We start from the raw sequence: 22,923 nt of genomic DNA, 5'->3' as shown, positions 1-22,923 counted from the left end.
TCATGTGAAAATATGTCACTTCACACCCTGCTCCACTGGCCTGCTCTGCTCTTCCGCCCACGAGCCAATCACACTTCCACCTCAGGGCCCTTGTCCCTTCTGTTCCCCTTGCCTGGAATGCTTGTCCCTGCAGGTCTTCCCCGCCTGACCCTGTGCCCACCCTGACCCAGCTTGACTAGCCTGCATCTGACTTAGATGGGTGTGTTCACTGTCTTCCTGCAGCAGGAAGCCAGGGCCTTGGAAAAGGGGCCTGCCGCACTGGGCCACTCCGAGGGCAGTGCTGGCTGGTAGTGAGGCTCCACAAAGTCATGAATTTAACATGAATTTGTGAATAAAGTATTTATATGAATACATCTAAATTTATTCAGTGCATTTTCGAATGAATGAATGAATGAATGAATGAACAAATGTGAGAATGAATGCCATCCGGTAATGTCCTCAAGATGAACAGGCAGTTTTTCATTATAATCTGTTAATGCTCTTGGACTTTGTTTAAGGCAATGGGCATGCATCGTTTTGATAAAAGGAAAACTTAATTTGGGGGAAATCTTATGCTTCCTAGAGAAGCCAAGTCTTTTAACCAAGGAAAAGCTCCGGGAAAACTTTTGAGACTACCCAGGCCTTTTGTGTAATATCTGTTTCCATTACGGGGGGAAAAAGAAAAAGAAAAAAAAAGACAAACACAAAAACATGCTGTGGCTCCCGGGGCGGGTGGTGTGGCATTCCATGTGTTATCTGTCAGGTCTTTGGAAACTTACAGAAATGAAATATCCTGTCTTAGACCTCTTTTCTTAAAAATCAAAGGTTTTCCTTCTCAGAGCAGCCATTAGCATTTTAATCGCTGACATGAAGCCCCCTCCCTCATCACTGAACGTGTGAAAGTGCCGGGCCTGCTTTTCAGCCTCAGATAAAGGCTCATTCTCTGCTGGAGCGGGGAGCAGGGCAGGGGTTGCCCTTGGAGGGCCGTGAATGGCTGCCTGCATTTACAAATGCCCGTGACATTCTTGAAGGGATTGAGAAGTGCCCTGTGCAGAAGTGTCATGAGAAAGGCAAAGTCTTGGTGGAAAACGCCATGTGAAAGGCGTGGAGGTGCAGGCAGTCCGCGGGCCGCATTGGTGTGATACGGTTACAGCGCCGGGAACTGGCCGTGAGGGGTGACTGCTGTTACATCAGCAACCACGTCATGGTTTCCTTTCTGTGCAAGTCTGTGTGCCTTTCTGCTCTTTTTTTTTTTTTTTAATTTTTTAACGTTTTTTCCACCTGGCATCCTACATGGCTATGGCAATATTAGTGACTATATTCCTAATGGTGTACTTCACTTCCCCGTGGCTTTTTATCACCACCAATTTATGCGTCTTACTCCCTTCACCTCTTTCAGCCAGGCCCCAACCCCCTCTGGGTCTATGAATGTGTCTATTTTGTTTGTTCATTTATGTTGTTCTTTAGATTCCACATGTACGTGAAACTCTGGTATTTGTCGTTCTCTGATTGACTTACGTCACTTAGCACAATACCCTTTGTGTCCATCCATGCTGTCTTGTCAGGAATAGTAAGATTTCGTTCCTTTTTATGGCCAAGTAATATTCCATTGTGTATTCCACCACTTTTTTATCCACTTGTCTATTGATGGGCACTTGGGTTGCTTCTATAGCTTGGCTATTGTAAATAATGCTGCAATGAACATAGGGATGCATATATTCTTTTGAATTAGTGTTTTGGATTTCTTTGGATATATACCCAGAAGTGTAATCACTGAGTCATAAAGCAGATGCATTTTTAGCTTCTTTTGGGGGACCTCTCTACTGTTTCCATAGCAACTGCACCTGCCTGCATCCCCACCAACAGTGCACAAGGGTTCCCTCCTCCCCGCATCCTCGCCAGCACATGCTGTTTCTTGAGGTGTTCTTTTCATCATTAAATGCATTGCTTCCCGATTTGGGTAAAACTAGTATCTAAGTGGAAAGCAAAGTTAATAAGTAACAAAGCAGTTTTGCTTTATTGAAACATTTATAAATCACTATTGGAGATTTAGTCATCGTATAAGTTAGAAAAGAGTTGTTATAAGTAGATAGTACATTCTCATGCGTTATTGTTATTAGTTAATCGTATATTTACTGTTAATAAATAGGACACATTCAAACCTTTTATAGTATTTTCAAGGGAGGGCAGCTTACAACTTTAAACACATAAGAAGAAGCATGCTATTACTCCTCCATCTCAGACGGTCCTCCTTTAAACTTAGATGTATTTCAGCATACCAGCTGGGCTTTTCGTGCCACACCCAGCACGCTAATCACAAACGCACCTTCCGGAGGGCTCGGGGCAAAGATTACATTCATTTATTCATAACTTCAGGCGTTTTTCACACCAATGGGATGATATGGACATCTTACACCAGGTGTTTTCCTCGTGCTCTGACTCTGGAAACCGGGGAGGCCTCTCTAAAAATAATAAACAGCCGAGACCGGTTTGGCTCAATGGATAGAGCGTTGGCTTGGGGACTGAAGGGTCCCGGGTTCGATTCCGGTCAAGGGCATGTACCTTGGTTGCGGGCATATCCCCAGTAGGGGGTGTGCAAGAGGCAGCTGATCGATGACTCTCTCTCATTGATGTTTCTAACTCTCTATCTCTCTCCCTTCCTCTCTGTACAAAATCAATAAAATATATATTTTAAAAAAAATAAAAAATAAAAATAAAAAATAAAAATAATAAACAATTTTTATTATTTCAAATAATAAAAATTCAGCCCCACTTTCAGCCCCTTCCTGTATGCCCACTCCTGCTATACAGCCCATGTCAGCCTTTGAGGTCTTCTGTCCTTGCCAGACCTGGATCCAGACCGGCTGAGCCCGGCCAGCTGTCCTCTGAGTCACCGGTTTCTGCCGTGAGGTGGGCCCGCCTGACCTGCGTGTAGAAATTAAACGTGTGTTTTCTATTGCAGGAGCTGCTTATCTGTCTTCATGTTGAAAGAAATGTTCATTTTCCTTTTCTTTGTCCTTCTGGAGCATAGACATGTGGAAGAACAAAGATGAGTCGTTGAATTTCCCCCAGGGCTACGATCCGGAAATTCTCAAAGAGGAGAAGCGGAAGGAGCTGGAGGTGGAGATCCGGGTTCAGGTAGAGCCACAGAGCTGGTGTGCTGACACCACGCCACTCCCGGCAGCACCGGTGCCCAGTGCCCGGTCCTCCTCATGACCGACCCAGAACCGAGGGCATGCGAGGCCTGCACAGTCACCTGAAAGAGGTGTGTTTTGTATTCACCTAGGTTGATGAGCTGATGAGACAGGAGCTAAAGAACGTCAAACTAGCTGTGAACAAAGAAAAGGAACTTCCAGTCAGAATAGGAAAGAAGAAAGGAGGTAAAAATGTGAGTAGTGAATGAGTGTGGGGAGGGATGAGGCCGAAGGCAGATTCCACCCGGGACAAGGAACCCCTTTCTCAGGCTCCAGCGGCGTGGCCAAGATGCTGCCCAGCCCACCTGGCTGTGCCCTCTGCTTCCCAGGGGAACACGCCTCCCCTTCCTGAATCCGCCTTGTCTCAACGCTCAGCCCTCGGGTTGTGGGAATAAAGTCAACCCTTCACCATTGTGGATTCTGATCGTCCAGGCCCCAGCAATAGGAGGGGAATGCACATGCCCGCCCATCGCTTCCTGTAGGTAGATCTGTGAGGGCGGGGGGCCAGTGGCAATGAGCAGCTTCTTGGGGTGTGGGGCAGATCAGATGAATTGCATTTTAAATTGCCACGGATCCTTCTCACAGTGGTTTGGAGATCATAGCAAATATATATATCGGTCTCCGACTGTTTGTGTCAAGGAACTTCCGAAACCCTTGTAGATTCCTAAGTAATAGGAGCACTTGGGACATCTTGTTCCGATGGGCAGCTCTGGGCAGGCTCCTGGATGGTTCGGGATGGGAGGTGGTCCCCAGGAAGAGCATCCATAACGAGGAGCCTGGAACTCTCAGCCCCATCTCCATTCTCTAGAGGAGGGAGACAGGCTGGAAAGGGGGAGGATCACTGACCTTGCGGACGTGAAGAGGTCTCCATGAAAACACCAGTTTTACGGGGTTCGGAGAGTGTTCAGGATGGTGAACAAATCACATGCCAGGGGCATGATGCACCCCAACTTTACCGGGTAACACACCCCAACCTAACCGGGATCCTGCACTCAGGACTCTCCCAGACCTCACCCCGCGTATCTCTCCACCTGGCTATTGGTCTGTATCCTTTACAATACCCTTTAATAGACATGAGTCCCATTTTTGTGGATTTTGTGAGCCATTCCAACAAACTAATGGAACCCAAGCAGGGAATCATGGGAAGCTCAGCTTTACAGCCAGTTGGTCTGTAGCATTCTCACCAAGCAACCTCGTAAGAGATTATTATAGTTCAGGTTGATTTTCTGGCAAGGAGGACATCTTCAGGGTCCATTTCCCTGGACAATTCTATTTCTTATTGTAAATTTACATTCATCAGCTGGCAACCCCTTGATGACATCCTTAGCCTTGCCTCTCGGGGTCATCTCTCTCTTCTCTCTTCTCTCTTTTCTCTCTCTCTTGAGTTCCTCCCTAGTTGTAGCACAAAACCTTTTAGGTCTGAGTTCTGGAGAAGCCACAGATATACATTATTATACATAAATTATACTTCAATAAAAATAATGAGTGAATGAATGAGGTAACAGGGAGGAGAGGAAGAGTAGAGCATTAAGAAAGGGCCGTGGTCAATCCGGTGTGGCACGGACCTCAGTCACCTGAGGAGGCTGAGATAGAAGGGGAAGCAGGAAAGGAGGAGAGAGGCCGGCTGAAACACTGTGCCTGTGCAGAATGCAGAGGCGATGGGCCCGTTATAATGATCAAGTTCTCGGCGCCTCCCCTGCTGTCCCGAGTCTCTGAAGGCAGAGCCCTTTGGGAACCAGAGGTGGATAGTTGCCCAGTCCTGTGGGCTCCTGGTTTCAGACCAGATGCTAACAGAGAGGTGACTGGGTACCAAAGACACGCATGGCTTGCTCGCCTGCGTGCACGGCCCTCTCATGTGTCAGAGCCCAGAGAATCACAACACCCAGGGCCTGATGGGAATGAGGCCCTGGGGGATTCACGGTGCTGACCTCCCTTTCTGTCCACCCAGGGACTGGTCCACTGGGCAACATGGGGTCTTTGGGGCCAGTTCCTACATTCATGGAGCCAGACTTCTAACTGCTCCGTGTTTCCCTAAAACAGCTGCTTCTCCCTTGACCTCCCACCACCACCAAAAACCAGCTCCCTTAGCTGATTCCTAGAGTTAATCTGCTTCCTTGTTTTTCCTAACCTGATGGATATTTCGATTGTCTTTCAGAAAACTAAGGGGAAGAAAGGGAGAAGGAAGGATAAAGACCTGACAGCTGACAGGTAAGGAGGGCCCTGTTCTGTTGTAAAGCACATGGGAGTGAGGGGGAGGGGGACACCCACAGGAGGATGGGGCACACCTGAGGCCTCAGCCTCCATCTGGCAAAGGGGCCCCTGCTGGCTCCCCACACCCTATGGGTGTCACGAGCACAGTGGGACCTCCGTGTGCCCTGTCCAAGGAGCAGCACCTACTGGGAGATGCACCAGGAAGATGGGCTTGGAAGGCACACATGGGCCATTGCCTCTGAGCTCACATGACCTTTTTTATGTTTTAAAATTCATGGGGTCCTTAGAAATTGTTTAAACAATAGCATCCTGATCCAACTTTGGAGGAAATATGGAGACACGCTAAGAAATATCTGTTTTATGAAGTTAATGGGAACCTTACTCCAGTATTTCTATAATAACTTAAGGCAGTTTTGAAGTTGAAAATGTATTCTATAACAAAAGTCCATTTCACTGGCAATATTCAAATATAGGTTTGTGTTCTTAATATAGAGTTTCGATTATTTTAGGGAATCTTTAATTTCATGTTAATATCTTGTGCATTTTATGTGCTTATCTTGAATAAGGCATTCAAGCTAAACTGCTACAGTTGATATTTTCTTAACATAGGTCAGATACTGTTATCCCAAATTCCATCACAATTCCAACCTCCTTCGTTCTCAGCTGAGGGCACACTGTTTTAAATATATTTGGTGGAATAAAATTCCAGTCAATCAAAGGTGAGGATCATGGGATTAACATTCATCCCACTGGTATTTGGCTTGAACCTGATATTCTAAAGTCTTTAACCTGGATCCACGCTCACCTAGGTCCTAGAGCAGCCACAGAGCTGTTTACATATCGTCACATTTACAGCTCTTCCACCTAAAGGAAGAGGAAGGCCCCTGGGAAAGAAAAGGGAAAAGACAAAACACCTCCAAGGATTATGCCAAACAATATTTGAACCTGACCTATCTGACTGCCTGCAAGTCAGGCCCCAGTTAATTTCACTGGGGAGTCTCATTCACCAAGGGGCATAGTACCTCCATGTTTTCCCTCAATTAGTATAAATTACCCGTGTGCTGGCTGTCTGCCCAAGGACCTCGGAGGGAAGTGGTTTTGACATCTGTAAACACTATGGAAAAGTATAATATCCTCCTGAAAGATCATCACACTCAGAACTGTAGACCAGAATTGTTTCCCCTGTAAGTCTCTTGTTCTTTCTACACATTTCCTGTAAACTATTATGCTGTCGGCTTCAAAGGAAACATCAATTTTGTGGCGGATTAATGATCTACCACGGCTTGCCGATGCTAACTGAAAATATGCGATTATGGTCCATTGTGTTACTATTTTTGGGTAATTTCTAATTCACATTTGTGCCATCAAGAAGACCGATGGAAGGACGGACAGCAGGAGTTATAGCTGGTCCCAGATACCGTTCGTGTTCCTGGGAAACATCTGCCATATACATGGATGTGTGAACGTATTGTTTCTTAAAAAGTCTAATTTATCCCAAAATTGTAGAAATGTCTCAAAAACCCATTTATTTGCACATATACAAACGTCCTTTGAAATAGATCTGGTTAAAGTTCTCTGCAGATGTGATGATTAGTGGAAGTACTGCAGCCTCTGCGTGTGTGCTCATGAAACCGACAGTCTGCTCCCTTCCCAGAACCATCGAGTCTCTGTACAAGGAACTGGTGGAAGAAGGACTCCTGGTCCAGACCCTGAAAGTCAACCTCTCCGACTACATCGGTAAAGTGCACGGCGCGGAATGCACGCATGTGGACCCTAGGTCATCCCTTGGGTGTTGAGTCCCCAGGAGCTGAAAGTATGTTCCATTTTGTGTTTTTGTCCAACTCCCGACCTGGCCCACTGCGGCTCGCAGTGTTTGTTGGATATGAATTGATTTGAATTCACTCCGCTTTGAACTAATGGGTCCAGCTCTCGCCCCTGGCGTGGCAGAGGCAGGTTTTCTACTGGGGCATTCTTTCTGGTAGAAGCTGAATCGAGGATGTGAGGACACGGAGACGTGTTCATGCGTTCATGGCTAAACATGTGCTGAGGGGACAGCACCTGGTGCTCCCACACTCGGTCCTTCCGGGAGGATCCTTCCAGAGGGGCCGCCACAGGCGGAGTCAGGAGGAAGGTGGAGGGACATTTGCCGTCACCAGTTCAACATCTGTTTTTTCCTTAATTTTTAAAAAATGTGATGACCTGAAAACAAAGTAAAAGCTTAAAGACTCTATACAATCACACCCCCTGGTGCAGACATCACTTTCAGTGTCAGGTGTCTACAGCAGACAAGGAAATTATCCTTCATATCAACAGATGGATGGTCACGCTCAGAAAATTTAGCATTTCGCAGGCCAGCAAGCCTGAGCAGTTAGAGTAGGGGTGTCGAACTCAATCAGAGAAGGGGCCAAAATCTAAAATCCAGCCTAAATCGCGGGCCGAATGGTTTACTGAACAGTCATAAACTGTCATTGTGATGGAAACGCAGCGGAGTGCGTTTCCATCACAATGACAGCGCGGTGCGGGCCACATTGCAAGGCCTGGCGGGACGGATTTGGCCCGAGGGCCTTGTGTTTGACACATGTGAGTTAGAGAATCGGCCCGCGCACCGAAGGGTCTGGCTTTGATGCCGTTCCAGGGCTTGTACCTCAGTTTCAGGTTCAGTCCCCAGCCCTGGTTGGGGGCCTGTGGGAGGAAACCAATCAATATGTCTCTTACATCGATGTTTCTGTCTCTTCCTTCCTACCTCCACTCTCTCTAAAATTAATGGCAAAAATATCTTCAGGTGAAGATTAACAAAAAAATTAACATGAATATGATACTGTCAGTTAATATCTAGTTACTAATCCATTTCACCAGCAATCCCACAGTGTCCTGTAGACTTGTCTGTCTTTTTCAGTCCAAACTCCAGTCCTGGATCAGGGACGTGCTGGTCCTCCCTTTTCAGTCTCCTTTCACTCCTTCAACCCAAAACAATTTCCAGCATTTTCCAGCCTTTCACTGAATTACCTTTTTAAACAGTCGGAACTGTTTCACAGACTGTCCTTCGACTGAATTGGTTTGATGTTTTCTTAGGACTTGATTCACGTGAGATACATGTAACAGGAAAATTGCCCAGGTGATGCTGTGACCTTCTCAGCAGTTCACATCAGGGACACTCGGTGACACTTTGTCCCTCCCTGATGATAAGTGTAACCCCTGGCCAATGATAAGCGTAATCCCCAGGTTTCCCCCTGTGAAGCTTCATGTTTTTACTAATGGATAATTGGGGGGCGGCTACGTTGAGGCTGTGGAGATGCTGTTCCTTCCCGTCTTTAAGGCGTCTACATCTACTGCGGAGTTCCGCTGCATCGCTGTTGCCATGGTGGCTGTCAGGTGGCGGTGTTCTGTGTCTAGCACTCCTTCTACGTTTATTAGGTACTGTTCTTCTAGGAGGAAACCTCCTTGCAAAGATGTGGTCTCCGTGTAGACACGTGGCTTCTCTCTTTTTTAAATAGTGTTATAATTCAATTCTGTCTTATTCATTCTTAAGTTTCCAATGGCCCAATTGGGTCTGTGGGAGCAAGAAGGCTGAAGTTGCCCTTTGATAAAAAATAAAATAAAAATAAACACTTTAATCCCCTTGAAAGAAAGTCACATTTCCTTCCTGAGGCCGTGGAGGAACCTCCAGAGTTCCTGATAATGTAAGAATTTTACCAGGGTATATTGGAATATGTGTTGAGTTTCTGTTTATGTTATGTGTTTCTTGTTCAAGTACTATAGGGTTTTTTTGCCAGACTCCCTTGATTATGGTAATTCTGTGCTTATAAAAAAAATGACATTTTTAAAATATATTTTTATTGATTTCAGAGAGGGGGAGAGAGAGAGAGAGAGATAGAACCATCAATGATGAGAGAGAGTCATTGATCAGCTACCTCCTGCATGCCCCCTACTGGGGATCAAGCCCACAACCTGGGCATGTGCCCTTGACTTCCATTTCCTTCTCCTCCCCATGGAGGAGCTGGCATCTGAGTCCTGGCTGAGCAGGTGACATAGGTGCATGACTTCCATGCTGGGTGACTGCAAACGTGATCACATACTTTCAGAATGCGTCTCATCACTTGGCAGATGGCCCCGACTTGTTGTGTCCTCCACTCTGTCAGAACCCACAGCCGCTAATTCAGCCTAATGAATTATCTGTCTAAATGAAATCCGTTTATGCTAGAAAACATGGTGCATCGGATATTAGTGTGGATTTACTTAAGCAGGGACATGGGGGTCACTTTCACGTCACCTCTCATGTCCAGTTTACAGTAATGAGGGCTGGACTTAACGCTGGCTGCAGGCTCTCTCCCAATCCCTGTGGTGGCTAAATTAACCACTGCTCTGTTTATTACCAGCTCATTAAAAGGCACGGGGTCAGAAGCAGAAACTTCTGTTATCACTTATCTCCCCACCGGCACACCTGTCCTTGTGTCTTTTACCAAGGACTTTATTTTCTCTTGTGGAGGCTTTGCGAGACTGCCCTCCACAACAAAATAGCACGTGTCACCTGGTGTTGGACTCCATTCTCTCAGCAATGGAAAATGCTTTAAAGGTTTTGATATTTTCGATATTTCGCATGCACACCAAGCACATTTTTTCAGTAGTTTTCTATACACACATAAATGTATACTTGTCATACTTATATAATATTGAAAGGTAGGCGAGATCTGAACTTGGTACAGAAAGACTCAGAAGAAATGATCATGTAGTGTTTTTACTTCAGATTCCGCTACAAATCAAGACTCTATGAGCATGTCAGTGTCCGTCCTCCACAAATGAGACCGCCAATCTCATTTCCGTGGTGACCTTCTCTAGATTAGTTGGAAAAGAACACTTAAGATTTATGACACATCACAATTAAGCCCTTTGATGCCTTCTAATTAAACCTGTAAAGATTTATTTCGATCTTATTCCTTTGGCGATCCTTTAAAAATGTAAATGAATATTACCCTCAAAAAGAGATGTTTCTATGTATTCTCAATTAGACTTGGGTCCTTCCTTTCAAAAGAGTGTTTCAGAGTCAGATTTGCACCGCTCCAGTACGCATTTCACCTGGCGATCTGTGTGTGCCGACGTCAGGATCTCCTGGAGTATAAATTAAACAAGACCTGCATCTTTTAGTCTCCTGTGTACATCCCTCATTTTAGAGAGTTGTTCCTCTTCACAAGCCCAATATTCAGAGGTTATTTTTTTTTTTAATATGAAGAGTTTAGTGTCACAGTCAACACACAGCCCAGTTACTACCCCAGTGTGCTTTTGCAGCTGTACAATTCTTCTTCGAGCCTTTCTCTGAGAAAACACGTCCTTGAGGCTGACCCTCCATCATGGATTGTATTTGCTCAGAAATGTTAGATTTGATTCAAGTACTACAATCCCCAGGTCAGACCAGCAGTTCCCGCTCATTTGTCCTGTTTCTTTCTGCAGGTGAGTACAGCTACCTGGGGGCCACTCTTCGCCGGGTCTCCATAGAGCCCATGCCTTCCCTCCTGGATGTCAGACAGCTCATCGCACTGTATGGGGTCCTGCCCCTAGGTAAGGACCCCACAAGCCTGTTGGGACTGTTCTAGAGGCCAATGCACAACCTGCTGGCTTTGACCATGTCTCTCATTGTCTTCACCGTGCACTGAGGCTTAACTCTTCTTCCTGAGTTCAGAGTGAGGATAGTTCCATCGCGATGGTGTATCCCAGGACACCCTGAAAGGCACTACCAGGAAGGTCTTATGGGCGATCATCTGGGGAGATTACAGCCAAAGCAGGCACCTGCAGTTAAAGTGCCTCGGATTAGGCAAAGGGCCCAGGTTCCGCTTGCCTCACATACAGGCTTCTCTGAGTAGGTCCTTAAAAGAGTCAGTCACGGTGTGTTGCATGAATCCAAGGGACATGGCTCTGCCAGGTGTCACTGCTGAGTGGGACTCAGTCACGGTTGTTCAGACACAGGGACCTGAGTTCTACGGTGTGTGCAGAGATGTCAGAAAGGCAGGGCTCTCTGTGACAGAAAGATATGCTGCTGCTGCTACTGCTGTTCACTGCTGTTTTTATTTTTTTGACTTTAATATGTGTATGGCCTGAGTTGATAGGGGGCAGGGGCAGGGACCCAGCTAGGCTGTTCTCCCACCACCACTCTGAAATAGAGATCACTCCTTGATTATTTAATTTGTTTTATTTTTTATACTGGAGTCCCTGTGCACGGATTTGTGCACTATTGGGGTCCCTCAGCCTGGCCTGCGGCTCTCTGACATTCCCCAAGGGGTCCTGGATTGGAATGCTGAAAGGGTGCAGGCCAGACCGAAGGACCACACTATTGCACAATTAAAGCTGGAGAGGGACCACTGAAGGGCTACAGGGAGTGTCCAGCCCATCTCACTCAGTCCCAATTGACTGGACCCCAGCAACCTACCGGTCAGGGCGTCTGACTCCTAGTAGTCAATGTGTGTCATGGCTACTGGTCAAATGGTTGAACAGTCAAACGGTTGCTTAGGCTCTTATGTAGAGAGATATTTTTATTGATTTCTGATAGGGAGAGAGGGGCAAGAGAGAGAGAGAAACATCAGTGATGAGAGAGAATCATTGGTTGGCTGCCTCCTGCATACCCCCTACCAGAGATCGACCCTGCAACCCAGCATGTGCCCTGACTGGAATCAAACGGTGATAGTCTAGGTCGACACTCTACCACTGAACCACATCAGCTAGGCAATTTGCTTTAAAATGAGATGAGAGAGGATTGAGCACTTAGAATATTGTTCTACTTTGACTTATATAAGAACTTAAACCTTTTGGCAAGAAATAGTACATTCCTCTTTTAACTGAATGTCAGAAGGAAGTAGTAAATGGAATTTGGGGTTGACACAGATAAAATACAAATAATATAAACAAGTAGACAATACCTAGGATCAACACAGTAAGCACACAATATCTGTGGATCCTTGTAAGTGAAATAAATACGTTAGTCCTCAGACGTCATCACAGTGTCATGGAAGGCACTGGAGCTGAGAGCCAGGAGCTGAGCTGACAGGCTTTTAAGGAAACTCCTAACGAAGGGGATGAGGGTATGTTTGCATCCTCGGCTCCTGTGCAGGTGACGGGTGTTGTCAGTGAGGAACTGATGCCCCTTCAGGCTGCTGACCTTGCCAGGCCCAAGGCTAGCCGACATCTTTTTCATGAGAGGTGTGTGTGTGTGTGTGTGTGTGTGTGTGTGTGTGTGTACACGTGCTTATGCATGTGTATGCAGTGCACAGCCAAGGCCAACAGAGAAATGTGTTCACATCTGCCTTCCCAGCGCTTCATCTAAATTCCAGCATCTAAAATGGTGTCCAGTCACAAAAAGGAATGTGTTTGTTGGCCTGAACCCTTCAGCTCACCACTGCCAGGGCTGACCAACCCGGCCATTGGGCAGAGAGCACTGAGGACCCAGGTCAAGGCCACTGTCCATGCCTGGCCTCCAGCACCAGCTCTGGTGGCCTCCGGACGGGGCTCCTGGGGCCAAGTCTGAGCCTTCAGCCTCCCAGTCAGGACGCATCTGCCCTACACCCACCCTTTTTTCTGGAAATGTCACCTTCCCGGAGCAGGAGGGGAAGAGGAAAGGAGGAGGGCGCCCCTGGAGCAGGAGCAGCCGGCACAGCCTGTGGAAGTTTGGAAATTTCACGGAAATTGAGTCGCTTCCCAGCAGGAGCGTCAGGTGGCCGTGGCGGTGGACCTGCTTTTCCAGTCCGGCCGCCAGGAGCTCAGCGGCAGGAAGCAGCAGAGCTGGCTCAGCATGTGGAACGCTGGCCCGTGTCTCCAATCCTCCGAAAACCGAAAAGCCTGGAAATTCGCTCTGTCTCTGTATAATTCTCCATATTTTTAAAAAATTGCCACTGAACGTTGATATGGGCAGGAGGAGCCATGGACCTTGTGGCAGGTGTGTCTCTGCCCCTCTCCCAGGCCGATCAGCAGTTCCAAGGTCAGTAAAGCCCCAAGGTGCCTTCCCAGACCCCCCTCCTTCTCTCTCTGAGCGACCTTGGTGCCCATCCCTTCCTCCTGGAAAGTCCATGTCCTGGAGTAAGTGCGCTCCTCCTCCTAGGTCTCCCACACCTGCCCCCTCCCTCCCTCAGCACTCTTCCGCCACCCCTCCCAGGACCTCCCCTCCACCCTCAGCCAGCACCCTGGGCTAACCTGCAACCCCAGCCACCTTCCAGGGCCCCAGCAGCTGGCATCCATCTCCCTCTCCACCTCCTCGCTGCCCTGCACGGCACCAGTCAGAATTATCAGAATTATCTGCTGCTCCCCCAGTACCTGCCTGACTCCCACGCCAGGCCTGCGTCCCCCTCACTCAGAATCTTCTCGCCCATCCCCTTCACGATGAGTCCCAGCTCTGCCTGTGCTTCAGAGGCCAGCTAAGATGCCACCTCCTCTTGGAAGTCCGCCTGAGCCACCCCATCCAGCCACCCAGCCTACCCCCAAGTTAAATGTTGTTTCTTCTCTGAACTTTCTGTGGCTCTCAGGGGTCTTAGCACCCTTTGCCTTCCATTCTAGTCATGTCCGCTCAGCTTTAATACATTTTTTTACGGCAGATTCTGACTCTTTTCACATTGGAACACCACAGGCTGCCAGCTGGGACCAGGGCCCATGCAGCCCTCTGTGCCCAGCTGCTGAGAAGACCCCACGAATGCACTCTCTCCCGTGGTGGAAAGCAGGTCCCCACCCCTCACAGATAAAGCAGGCCTGCTTAATGTCATTTTAAAGAGAGCTTCTCAAGGCGACACACGAGTTTCTGTGGAGGATGTGAGGTAACCACAAAAACTGTCTCCAGTGAGCTGGTACATTCACAATACCTTCGCAATTACACACAAAAAAGAAAAATGGAACAGCACAATAATAATGATACATTTACGGCTGCTCAGAAAGTGCCCAGTGATTGAACAAAAGCAAACCACAGTGACAGCTGTCTGCATCACAGCCCTCCCCAGACACTATGGAAGTCACTCTCAGTGCCCGGGCCCTCCCCTGGAGCTCAGGACGGAAGGGGTGGAGGTGGGGTTGATACTCAAGTCTGAGTGCTGTCTGGGCTCGCAGGAGATGGACAGTGTGATGAGAGCCTGAGGCACGGATGGACCTCTCAGTGACAGCACAGTAATTTGGCAGGTGGGAAACCAGACAGAAGAAAGAAGTCCGGCTCCAGCCACAGCATCCTTGGCCTCCTCAGAATCTCAAACGTCAGTCCTCCGTCCATTCCCACCCCCCACCTATCCCCACATCCTCTTCCCAAGCTTTCTAAGGACGCCATACTGCTGCTGACAAGCAGAGGAACTCCATCCCCATCCCCTGAAAGAAAGAAAAAATGCCAGATGCAAGTTATTGCAGCAGAATGTTCCTTAAAATTATGAGTTTGGGGGGAAGTAGGATGAGGGATGGAGGAGAAACCATGTGTTGAATACCCACGGAGACCCTATAGCACCATCTCCACTACAAATTCACAGGTCTCAGATGCAGTGGAGGCGGAAATGCTGCGGTGCAGTCATCACAGTCACAAAAACCGGGATCGCGTGTGGGGCCGTGCCTGGAGGCAGCCTCGTCCGAGCACCTCTGGCCTCCTGGCAGGATTCAGAGCTTGGGCCTCTGCCTCTTGCAGGTTCCGCGGAGGTGCACGAGAACGCACCTTTGGTGAAGTCGCTGCTGCTGGCCGGGCCTTCAGGGGTCGGGAAGAAAATGCTGGTCCACGCCATCTGCAGCGAGACGGGCGCCAACCTCTTCAACTTGTCAGCGGAGAACATTGCCGGGAAGTACCCGGGCAAAAATGGCCTGCAGATGATGATCCACGTGGTCCTCAAGGTACTCACCACGCTTCTCATTTCTGCGGCTCCCATTCTCCCTGTGGTTCCTCCCCTTAAACCGACTAGCTCGGGCCTTGGCAGGTCCTTTCCTCAGGTGGATGTGAACATCTCTCTCCAACGTCCATACTGCCTCCTCTTGCACATTTCTTAGTGATTGCACTGGCTGGGCATCCAGCCATTAGCAACTGCATCTTCCTTTGCATAAACACTCCACTGCGCCCCAGATTGCCTCCTTGTGCCCAGGAACCCTCTCCGAAAAGCTCGCGCTTCCAGTTGGAAATTAAACCCATAGTTTCTTTTTTCAGCCCACCTCCCTCCAGTAATGGCATCTACATTTGCATTTAGGGTCCTTTCTCACATGTCTGTGTTGCCAAGTCCAGTACCTTCTGAATGTCAGCTCTTCACACGGGTAGTAAGGGGATCCCACAGGAAGCCAAGCCGACCACAGTAATGCCCATGCACAGTTACATCTTGTCCAGTGGGTAGGGAAGCCCGCTGAGCCACCCCCACCCAGCCACCCAGCACCCACTAGAACAGCGGTCGCCAACAGGCGGTCCACGGACCACTGGTGGTCCATGAGGTCCGAAAGGCTGGCGACCACTGCATTAGAAGGTCCACACACAGCCCAGGTCTGCGATCTTAGATTAGCTCTGCACTGCCCTGAGCTTCCATTTCATCATCCCGCAATGAATGAGCCACCTCAAATGGTAGGAGGTGCTCTGCCAGCCCTGAAAGCGATGATTCGCCGATATAGTTTGTCTGTAGATGATGGTGATGGGTAGATAGATAGAGAGACGATTGTTAGATAGTGATAGGTGATAAATGATAAGGCGATGATTTGGTAGATAGGTAGGTATATAAATTGATAAACAACGTAGTATATAAGACAAGGATTACCAGGTTTTAAAGCCCTTTGATACTGAATACTTATATATAATATTGAAACTTAGCAGAATTTCATTTTTATTTGGTTGAATCACTCAAGTTTAACTTTATGCTGTTCAATGCCTTTCTAGTGGCGAGAAAAAGGCAGCTTATATATCGATGCAGATGCGTAGCACTGTACTTGGGCTCGATGTTGGTTGTTCGAGGGGCCCTGAGGCAATGGTTATCGTCAACAGTGGCTCACAGGAGTAGGTCCTTCTCCCTGTCATCCCAGGGGCCACAGTGAGGAAGAGAGGGCAGTGGGGTTTCCTCCCTTGGCCACATGGACCCAACCCTGTGGCGAGGTAGCAGGACATTCCCAGCTCTCCTCCCTTCCTGTGCTGGTCCAGAAGGCATCCATGGAGAGAGAATTTGAAGAACTAGAAGACAGGAGAAGAGGAAGGTGGGCAGGGAATAAAAAAAGATCATTGAGTTATTTAACAGAGTGCCTCAAACAAGGTAGGTGTTCCACATCTTTGTATTGTTATGTGAGGGGGTTCATCCTATCCCCGTTTTACAGAGAGAGAAACTGGGGTTCTGAGAGGTGATGCACCTTGTCCAAGGCGACCAAGGGCAAGTGGCCAAGCTGGGATTCAAACCTATATCCCTCTTTATTTCCTGCACTACTTTTTATCAAGGTAAAATTTACATGCAGTAAAGTGCACAGATCTTAAGTATGCATTTTAAGAATGAGCTTTGAAAAATATATGCAGTTGTGTAGCCATCATTTTTATGTGCTCTCTTGCCCCTTGTATGACTTATTTTTTAAAATGTCCAAATAATTTGCCAGTTTTCAGGGACTATTGGTCTTGTGATTTGTTAGAGTTCTTTAGATAGCCTGGATACAAGTTCTTTGTTGGACATAAAATATTGCAAATTTTCTCTGTGATTTGCTTTTTCGCTTTCTCACTTTTCTTTTTGTTATTTGTCCTGTCAACTCTGAAAGAGGGTGTCAAAGCTCCAACTAGGATTGTGGGATTCTCTGTCTCCCTGTGGCTGTCGGGTTTTGCCCTGTGGATGTTGTAGCCCTGTCATGAGAGGCACCACATTCAGAACTCTTCCATCTTCCTGATCAGTTATTTCATCCTTAGGAGCTGTCCCCTCTGTCTCTAGTAAGACTCCTTGTCTTGAAGTCTACCTGGTCTGATCCGAACAGAGCCTCCTCAGCTTCCCTGAACCCCTTTCATTTTCAGTGTCGTTATAGTGAAAGTGCATTTCTGATGGGTTCGGTTGTCTTGCTTTCTTACTCAGTCTAACAATATATTCCATTTAAAAGCATGTTTGCGGCATTTACATTAAATGCAGTTATTCATCTAGTTGGGTTAGGTCTACCATTTTGCTGTTTGTTCTTCATTTATTCCATTTCCCTTTTCTTTTCTTTCTTTCTTTCTTTTTCCTAACTTCTTTTGGGTAATGCAGTACTTTTTAGTATTTAATTTGAATTTCTCTTTTGTCTTTTTAGCAATGCCACTTTCTTATTTTTTTAATTTTATTTTTCAATTACAGTTTATATTTAACATTATTTTGTATTAGTTTCGGGTACACAGCACAGTGGTTAAACAATCATATACTTTAGCAATACCTTTCTTATTTTTTAGTGATTGTTCTATTTTAGCCATTTTTAATTTAGCACAGTCTACAAAGGGTGAATATTGTACTATTTTACATAAAATGTCAAATCCTACAACAATATAATCCTATATGTCTTTACCATATGTTTTATATCTAGAAGTGTTATAAACACTACCATAAGGTGTTACTATTTTTGCACTAGTCATTTGTCTTTTAAAGAATTCAAGAGGGAAAAATTAGTATTTTACCCTTAATAACATATTTCCTAGTACTCTATTCCTATCTGTTGATACAACTTTCCGTTTGTTGTAATTTTCTTTGTGGCTGCAAAACTTCCTTTCATATTTATTTTAATGCAGGTCTTCTGGAAAGTTAGTTTTCATTTTATTTTTCAAAATACCTTTATATTACTTCCATTGTTTGAAGGGTAGTTTTGCTAGATATAGAATTCTGGGCTGACATATGTTTTCCTCAGCCCTTGAAAGATGTCATTCCATGGCCTGAGGCATTTAAGTCGTTTTCCTAGGTTACAGTGTTGCCACGTGAGCCCACAGTCTGCATCCAGAGCCTCCAGGTTTAACAAGTGCCTCATCCAGCCTCTCACTGAAGTGGGATTAAGCCTGTCTCCTCACACCCACTAGATGGCTCAGTGCTCCTGGTGTGGTTCTAGGACAGAGCCCATGGCATGATCATGATGTCCTAATGCTCAGGAAATTGTTTCTGCTGCTGAGAGGTTTTTGCTCTTGCTCTCCAATAAGGATTCATTTCTTAGAATCGTTGCAAACTGACATTGTGCAGACCACAAAATGCTATGTGTCAAGTTTTCAAATTGTGGAACGCCATACTTACCCACCGAGGCCACTCCACGTCAGAGTGCCTGGCACACACCTCATTAAGCTTCACCTCTGCTGTGTGTATAACTGATTAATGAAAGACCCAGAGACCAGGTGTAGGAGTCATTCAGTTACAAACCATGTGCCATGAGGACACTGCCTCCCGGCATGAGTGACAGACCAGCTATCTGCACTGCGGAGAGGTATTTGCTTTTAATTAAGCGAAGAAAGCTGGTAAATCTCTGGCAGGTGCTGTGCTTGCATTCTTGTGTCCCGTGAGCCATGGCCCGGGGGCTGAGGCTTGAGGGCTGCCGGCATGGGTCTGTGGCATCTGCTGGAGAAGGCGAAATAACAAAAGGCCTGGTGACTCCTCATGTCTTCTGGTAAAGAGCTCCTGTGACCGAATTAATCTCCGCAGAGGAGAGATGGCAGCATCAGTGAGGAAGCCGTTCATAAGGTCACTTCAGGCCGGCAGCCTTGTTCAGCGCCAGCACCCTGCCCACGTGAAAACACACCGGGAAGACTAGTCTCTGAGAGTTTCACAATCACAGATTCAAATCTATTTTGTGTTCAGTGTTTCTGGAGGGCTCCTTTATTTCACATACAATAGCTTAATGGATTAACAAGCTGGGTTCCTTTAAGAAATGTGGTTACTGTTATTTAACATTCTCTCTTCTGCTGCTAAAGCTATCTGTGAAAAAGAATATACATATCTTTAGTGGGAAAATATTAGAAATATTGTCATCTAACCGGTTGAGAAATGTAATGATTAATATTTAATAAGTATTTCATGAACAAAAGACAAGGCCATCCATCACTCAACCATCCTTGACCTCCTTAGGTTTTCACAGCAGGAACTCGAGCAGGAAGTACTGACCTTGACCTCTGGCCAGGAGTCCAGCAGACACTAAGGAGTTTTGACTTTCATGGGACCAAACCCTTGATGGGGCAGGGATTAATGTTGCCATTTGCAAACAAGAAAACGAGCTCCTAGCGCTTAATTTGACCAAAAACTATGGTACAAAGGAATGTAGGGACTGGCATCTGGACTCAAGCCCAGGTCTGTTCCCCCGCCAATCCCTGGGCCTCAGCTGCCTCCAGGCACTGAGGGCTCCCTGAGCCTGCCCTGGGCGCTGTGTCCCGGTAACAGTCCTGGGTTAGTGTCAGCCATGGGCATTTTAGCACGAGAGGGAAGGAATTAGAAGCCATGCATCCTGTTGGCATGCTCCACCAGGACCCCACTTCTTCCTGGGCCCCTCGCCATCACTCTTCCCTTGCCCTCTCAGCCGCCCCCGCGATGGCCGGGGCAGACTAGTAGAACCCAGGGAAAGAGGCTGAGCAGGGACTTCTGATCCTGGGTTTTGGACCTGGGAGGTGTTCTCTCTGCCCAGTGGTTCCTGTGTCCTCCTCAGGATGATGGGCTAAGGAGGCCCCCAAGCCAGTGTCAGATCCAGGCCATGAGGCCTGGGGGTCTGGACTAAGGGAGGCTAGGGTGCTGCTCCTGCCTCAGTGCCACCCCACCCCCACCCCCCAGGCTCCTTGCTGGGCTCTCGGCCAGCACCCATGGCAGCGCGCCAAGGGGTCTCGCCCAGATGTGCTGGTGTCAACCCTGGGCCAGGCGTCGGGCATGGAGACTTCTGCTCCGGGCTAATAACCCAAACAAAGGCGGTGTTGCTGTTCGTGGATGAAGTTTTAAACACACACACACACAGATGTGTAATAAATGTGTTAGCCCTGCCTTTACAAGGTGAAATTCAATAAGGGTAAAGCAGAGGCCTACACCTGACCCAAAAGCCAGAGCTGCCCAAGAGAGAGAGGGAGAGAGGAGCAGGGGGGAGGAGCAGGCTTGCCCGCTGTGGTGCAGCATCAGGTGTGAAAACAAAGGGGGAGGGAGGGCTGGCGGCACAGGTCTGAGTGGTCTGTGGCCAGAAAGCCTGGGCTCTTGCACTGTGTCGTGCAGCTTCAGGCTGAGGCAGGGAGCACATGTAGGCATCAAACCTCAGGGGTTTGGGGTTTTTTTTTTTTTACATAAACATGGTATCTTGGGGCAGTCTTGGGTTCACAGCAGAGTTGAGCAGCAGTACAGGGTGGGCCCGCAGGGGGTGGGTGCTGGAAGGCCTGGGAGAGCGCTCTGTGAGCTGTAAGTCACCATCGGTTTGGGGTGCGTTCACTCCTGCTGTGTCATGGGAATGAGCCTGGGACCGGGGTCGATGCCACAGGCACTAAAGGACTTTTAACCAATTTGGAAACACTTGAGGCAGGGGCAGCACCATAGCCTCCCTTTGTCCAGACTCTCGCGTCACGTGGCCTGGACCTGACGCTGGCGTGCTGGCCTCCTTAACTGAGGCTAGCGGGTGCCTGGAGGCGTTGGGTGTGGCCTGCACACAGGTGTGAACACTGTGCTCCTCCAGGGCGTCTTCGGTGTGGGGAGGGGGCCGGGAAGGAGAGGGGTGCAGAGGAAAACCGGTGCTGTGTGAGCCTGGCACCTGGCACCCTCTACATGCCTCCCCCTCGAATGCAGCCCCATGTCAGCAATAGCGCTAGCCTGTTCCTGTTACTGGTCTAGTTCATCCCCAGGCCCCTCCTCTCCTCGGCCTCGGTTTACCTTCTTTCCATACAGGGTCAGCCCAGCTGAGCTGCTGGCTCTTAGTCATTTGCCGTTTATCCCAGCTGACACCCAGTCAGGACTTAAGGGAACTCTCACAGTCTCATAGAAGGTAATGCAGGGAAGAAATTTAAAACCTAATTTTAAAATCGTGGGAATTCAGAATGCCCCACGTATTAGTATTTAAACAGAATCCCAGTGACTACAGTCCAAGAAAGTGAGCCCCTCCCCTGCTCCCCGCACAGTAGCACCTCCCTGGCGGTGGCCTGTGCCCCGCCACTCCCGTGAGGAGACAGGAAGCTCCACACTTCAGGTCCCAGACATCCCTGCCTCCCACCACGGAACCTGCACCTCACAGATGCTCAACAGATATGAGTGGGATGGTGGGTGGATGGGTGGGTGAATGGGTAGGTGGATGGATGAGTGGATGGATGGGTAGATGGGTGGGTAGGTGGATGGATGGGTGAGTGGATGGGTAGATGGGTGGGTGGATGGGTGGGTGGATGGGTGGATAGGTGGGTGGGTGGATGGGTGGGTGGATGGGTGGGTAGGTGGATGGATGGGTGAGTGAATGGGTAGATGGGTGGGTGGATGGATGGGTGGATGGGTGGGTGGGTGGATGGGTAGATGGGTGGGTAGATGGGTGGGTGGGTGGATGGTCTGTCCTTTTCAGTTTGGTAAACTGATACACAACCACTTCTTCCAAAGAGTAACCAGCTTCTTCCTAGGTTCTCCATGGCAAGCAAAATAGGACCCTTTCGCCGGGACCGGTTTGGCTCAATGGATAGAGCATCGGCTTGGGGACTGAAGGGTCCCGGGTTTGATTCCGGTCAAGGGCATGTACCTTGGTTGCGGGCGCATCCCCGGTAGGGGGTGTGCAAGAGGCAGCTGATCGATGACTCTCTCTCATCGATGTTTCTAACTCTCTATCTCTCTCCCTTCCTCTCTGTACAAAATCAATAAAATATATTTTTTAAAAAAAATAAAATAGGACCCTTTCAGAGAGAACCTCCAAAGCGTCCAAGGGTCGTTTGGGCAGATCCTATTAACTGAACACAAACAGGCTTTCATTGCTGAGCCATTGCATCCTGGGACCTCATTCCGAGGCCCAGCATTGGGTAGTGCTGCTTTAGAGAACACAAAAGGTCAAACCCATAAAACTGACACGGATGGGGAAGTCTTTAGTTCTTTAACTGGACTTCCCAGAACTGGGAAGGGCCCATGTGGGTGGAAACTGGTGTTTATCCCAGAATGGACACAAAACTGAGACCCGCGGTGCATTTGGTAGGACTGAAGAGCCCTCTAGTGGCAGTGGAAGTACATGCAATTTCAGAAAAGTTCAATTATGCATTAATTGCATTTAATTGTCCATGGCCTCAAACTATCTGTGGGTAATTTCAGTGAACCCTTGTCATTGCTAAATGAAAATTAAAAGAGCAAAGAAAGCTATTTGTCATTTAATAAATAGGTAAAGAGTTTTTTTGTTGTTAATACTCATTGAGGAGAAAAGTAGAAAAACAGACCCACATTCTTAGGGCTGGAGAGTAAACAGAACCTCAGGCGGCAGGTTGGCGACATGTGTGGGAGCGTGAAGAATGCATGAGTGCTCGGACCCAGCAGCACCATCATGCTAAGGACAAGACCGCTTGTGCCCAGAGCGCTCTTCTCTGAGCACTGTTTGATTTATTTTTTAAAGTCCTTTTATCATTGTTGACAGTATTATAGATGTCTTTCTCCTCCCTCCTCTCCCCGCTCCACCAGCACTGTTTGATTTA

At 47.9% G+C, this 22,923-nt stretch overlaps 1 protein-coding gene across 1 annotated transcript in view; it reads left to right on the top strand.

Annotated features, from left to right (window-relative positions):
• Positions 1–22,923, top strand: part of IQCA1 (IQ motif containing with AAA domain 1) — a 111,716-nt gene that overhangs the window by 68,889 nt on the left and 19,904 nt on the right. Inside the window, exons 10-15 of the mRNA XM_036422142.2 lie at positions 3,011–3,117; positions 3,266–3,367; positions 5,329–5,381; positions 7,039–7,121; positions 10,830–10,937; positions 15,013–15,212. Coding sequence (XP_036278035.1) covers positions 3,011–3,117; positions 3,266–3,367; positions 5,329–5,381; positions 7,039–7,121; positions 10,830–10,937; positions 15,013–15,212 — 653 coding nt within the window. The remainder of the gene's footprint in view (positions 1–3,010; positions 3,118–3,265; positions 3,368–5,328; positions 5,382–7,038; positions 7,122–10,829; positions 10,938–15,012; positions 15,213–22,923) is intronic.

The sequence above is a fragment of the Pipistrellus kuhlii genome, unplaced genomic scaffold, assembly GCF_014108245.1.
Source record: "Pipistrellus kuhlii isolate mPipKuh1 unplaced genomic scaffold, mPipKuh1.p scaffold_m20_p_7, whole genome shotgun sequence".
Classification (NCBI taxonomy): Eukaryota; Metazoa; Chordata; class Mammalia; order Chiroptera; family Vespertilionidae; genus Pipistrellus; species Pipistrellus kuhlii.
The sequence above is the reverse complement of the archived record's forward strand: the minus strand, read 5'-3'. Positions and strand labels throughout refer to the sequence as shown.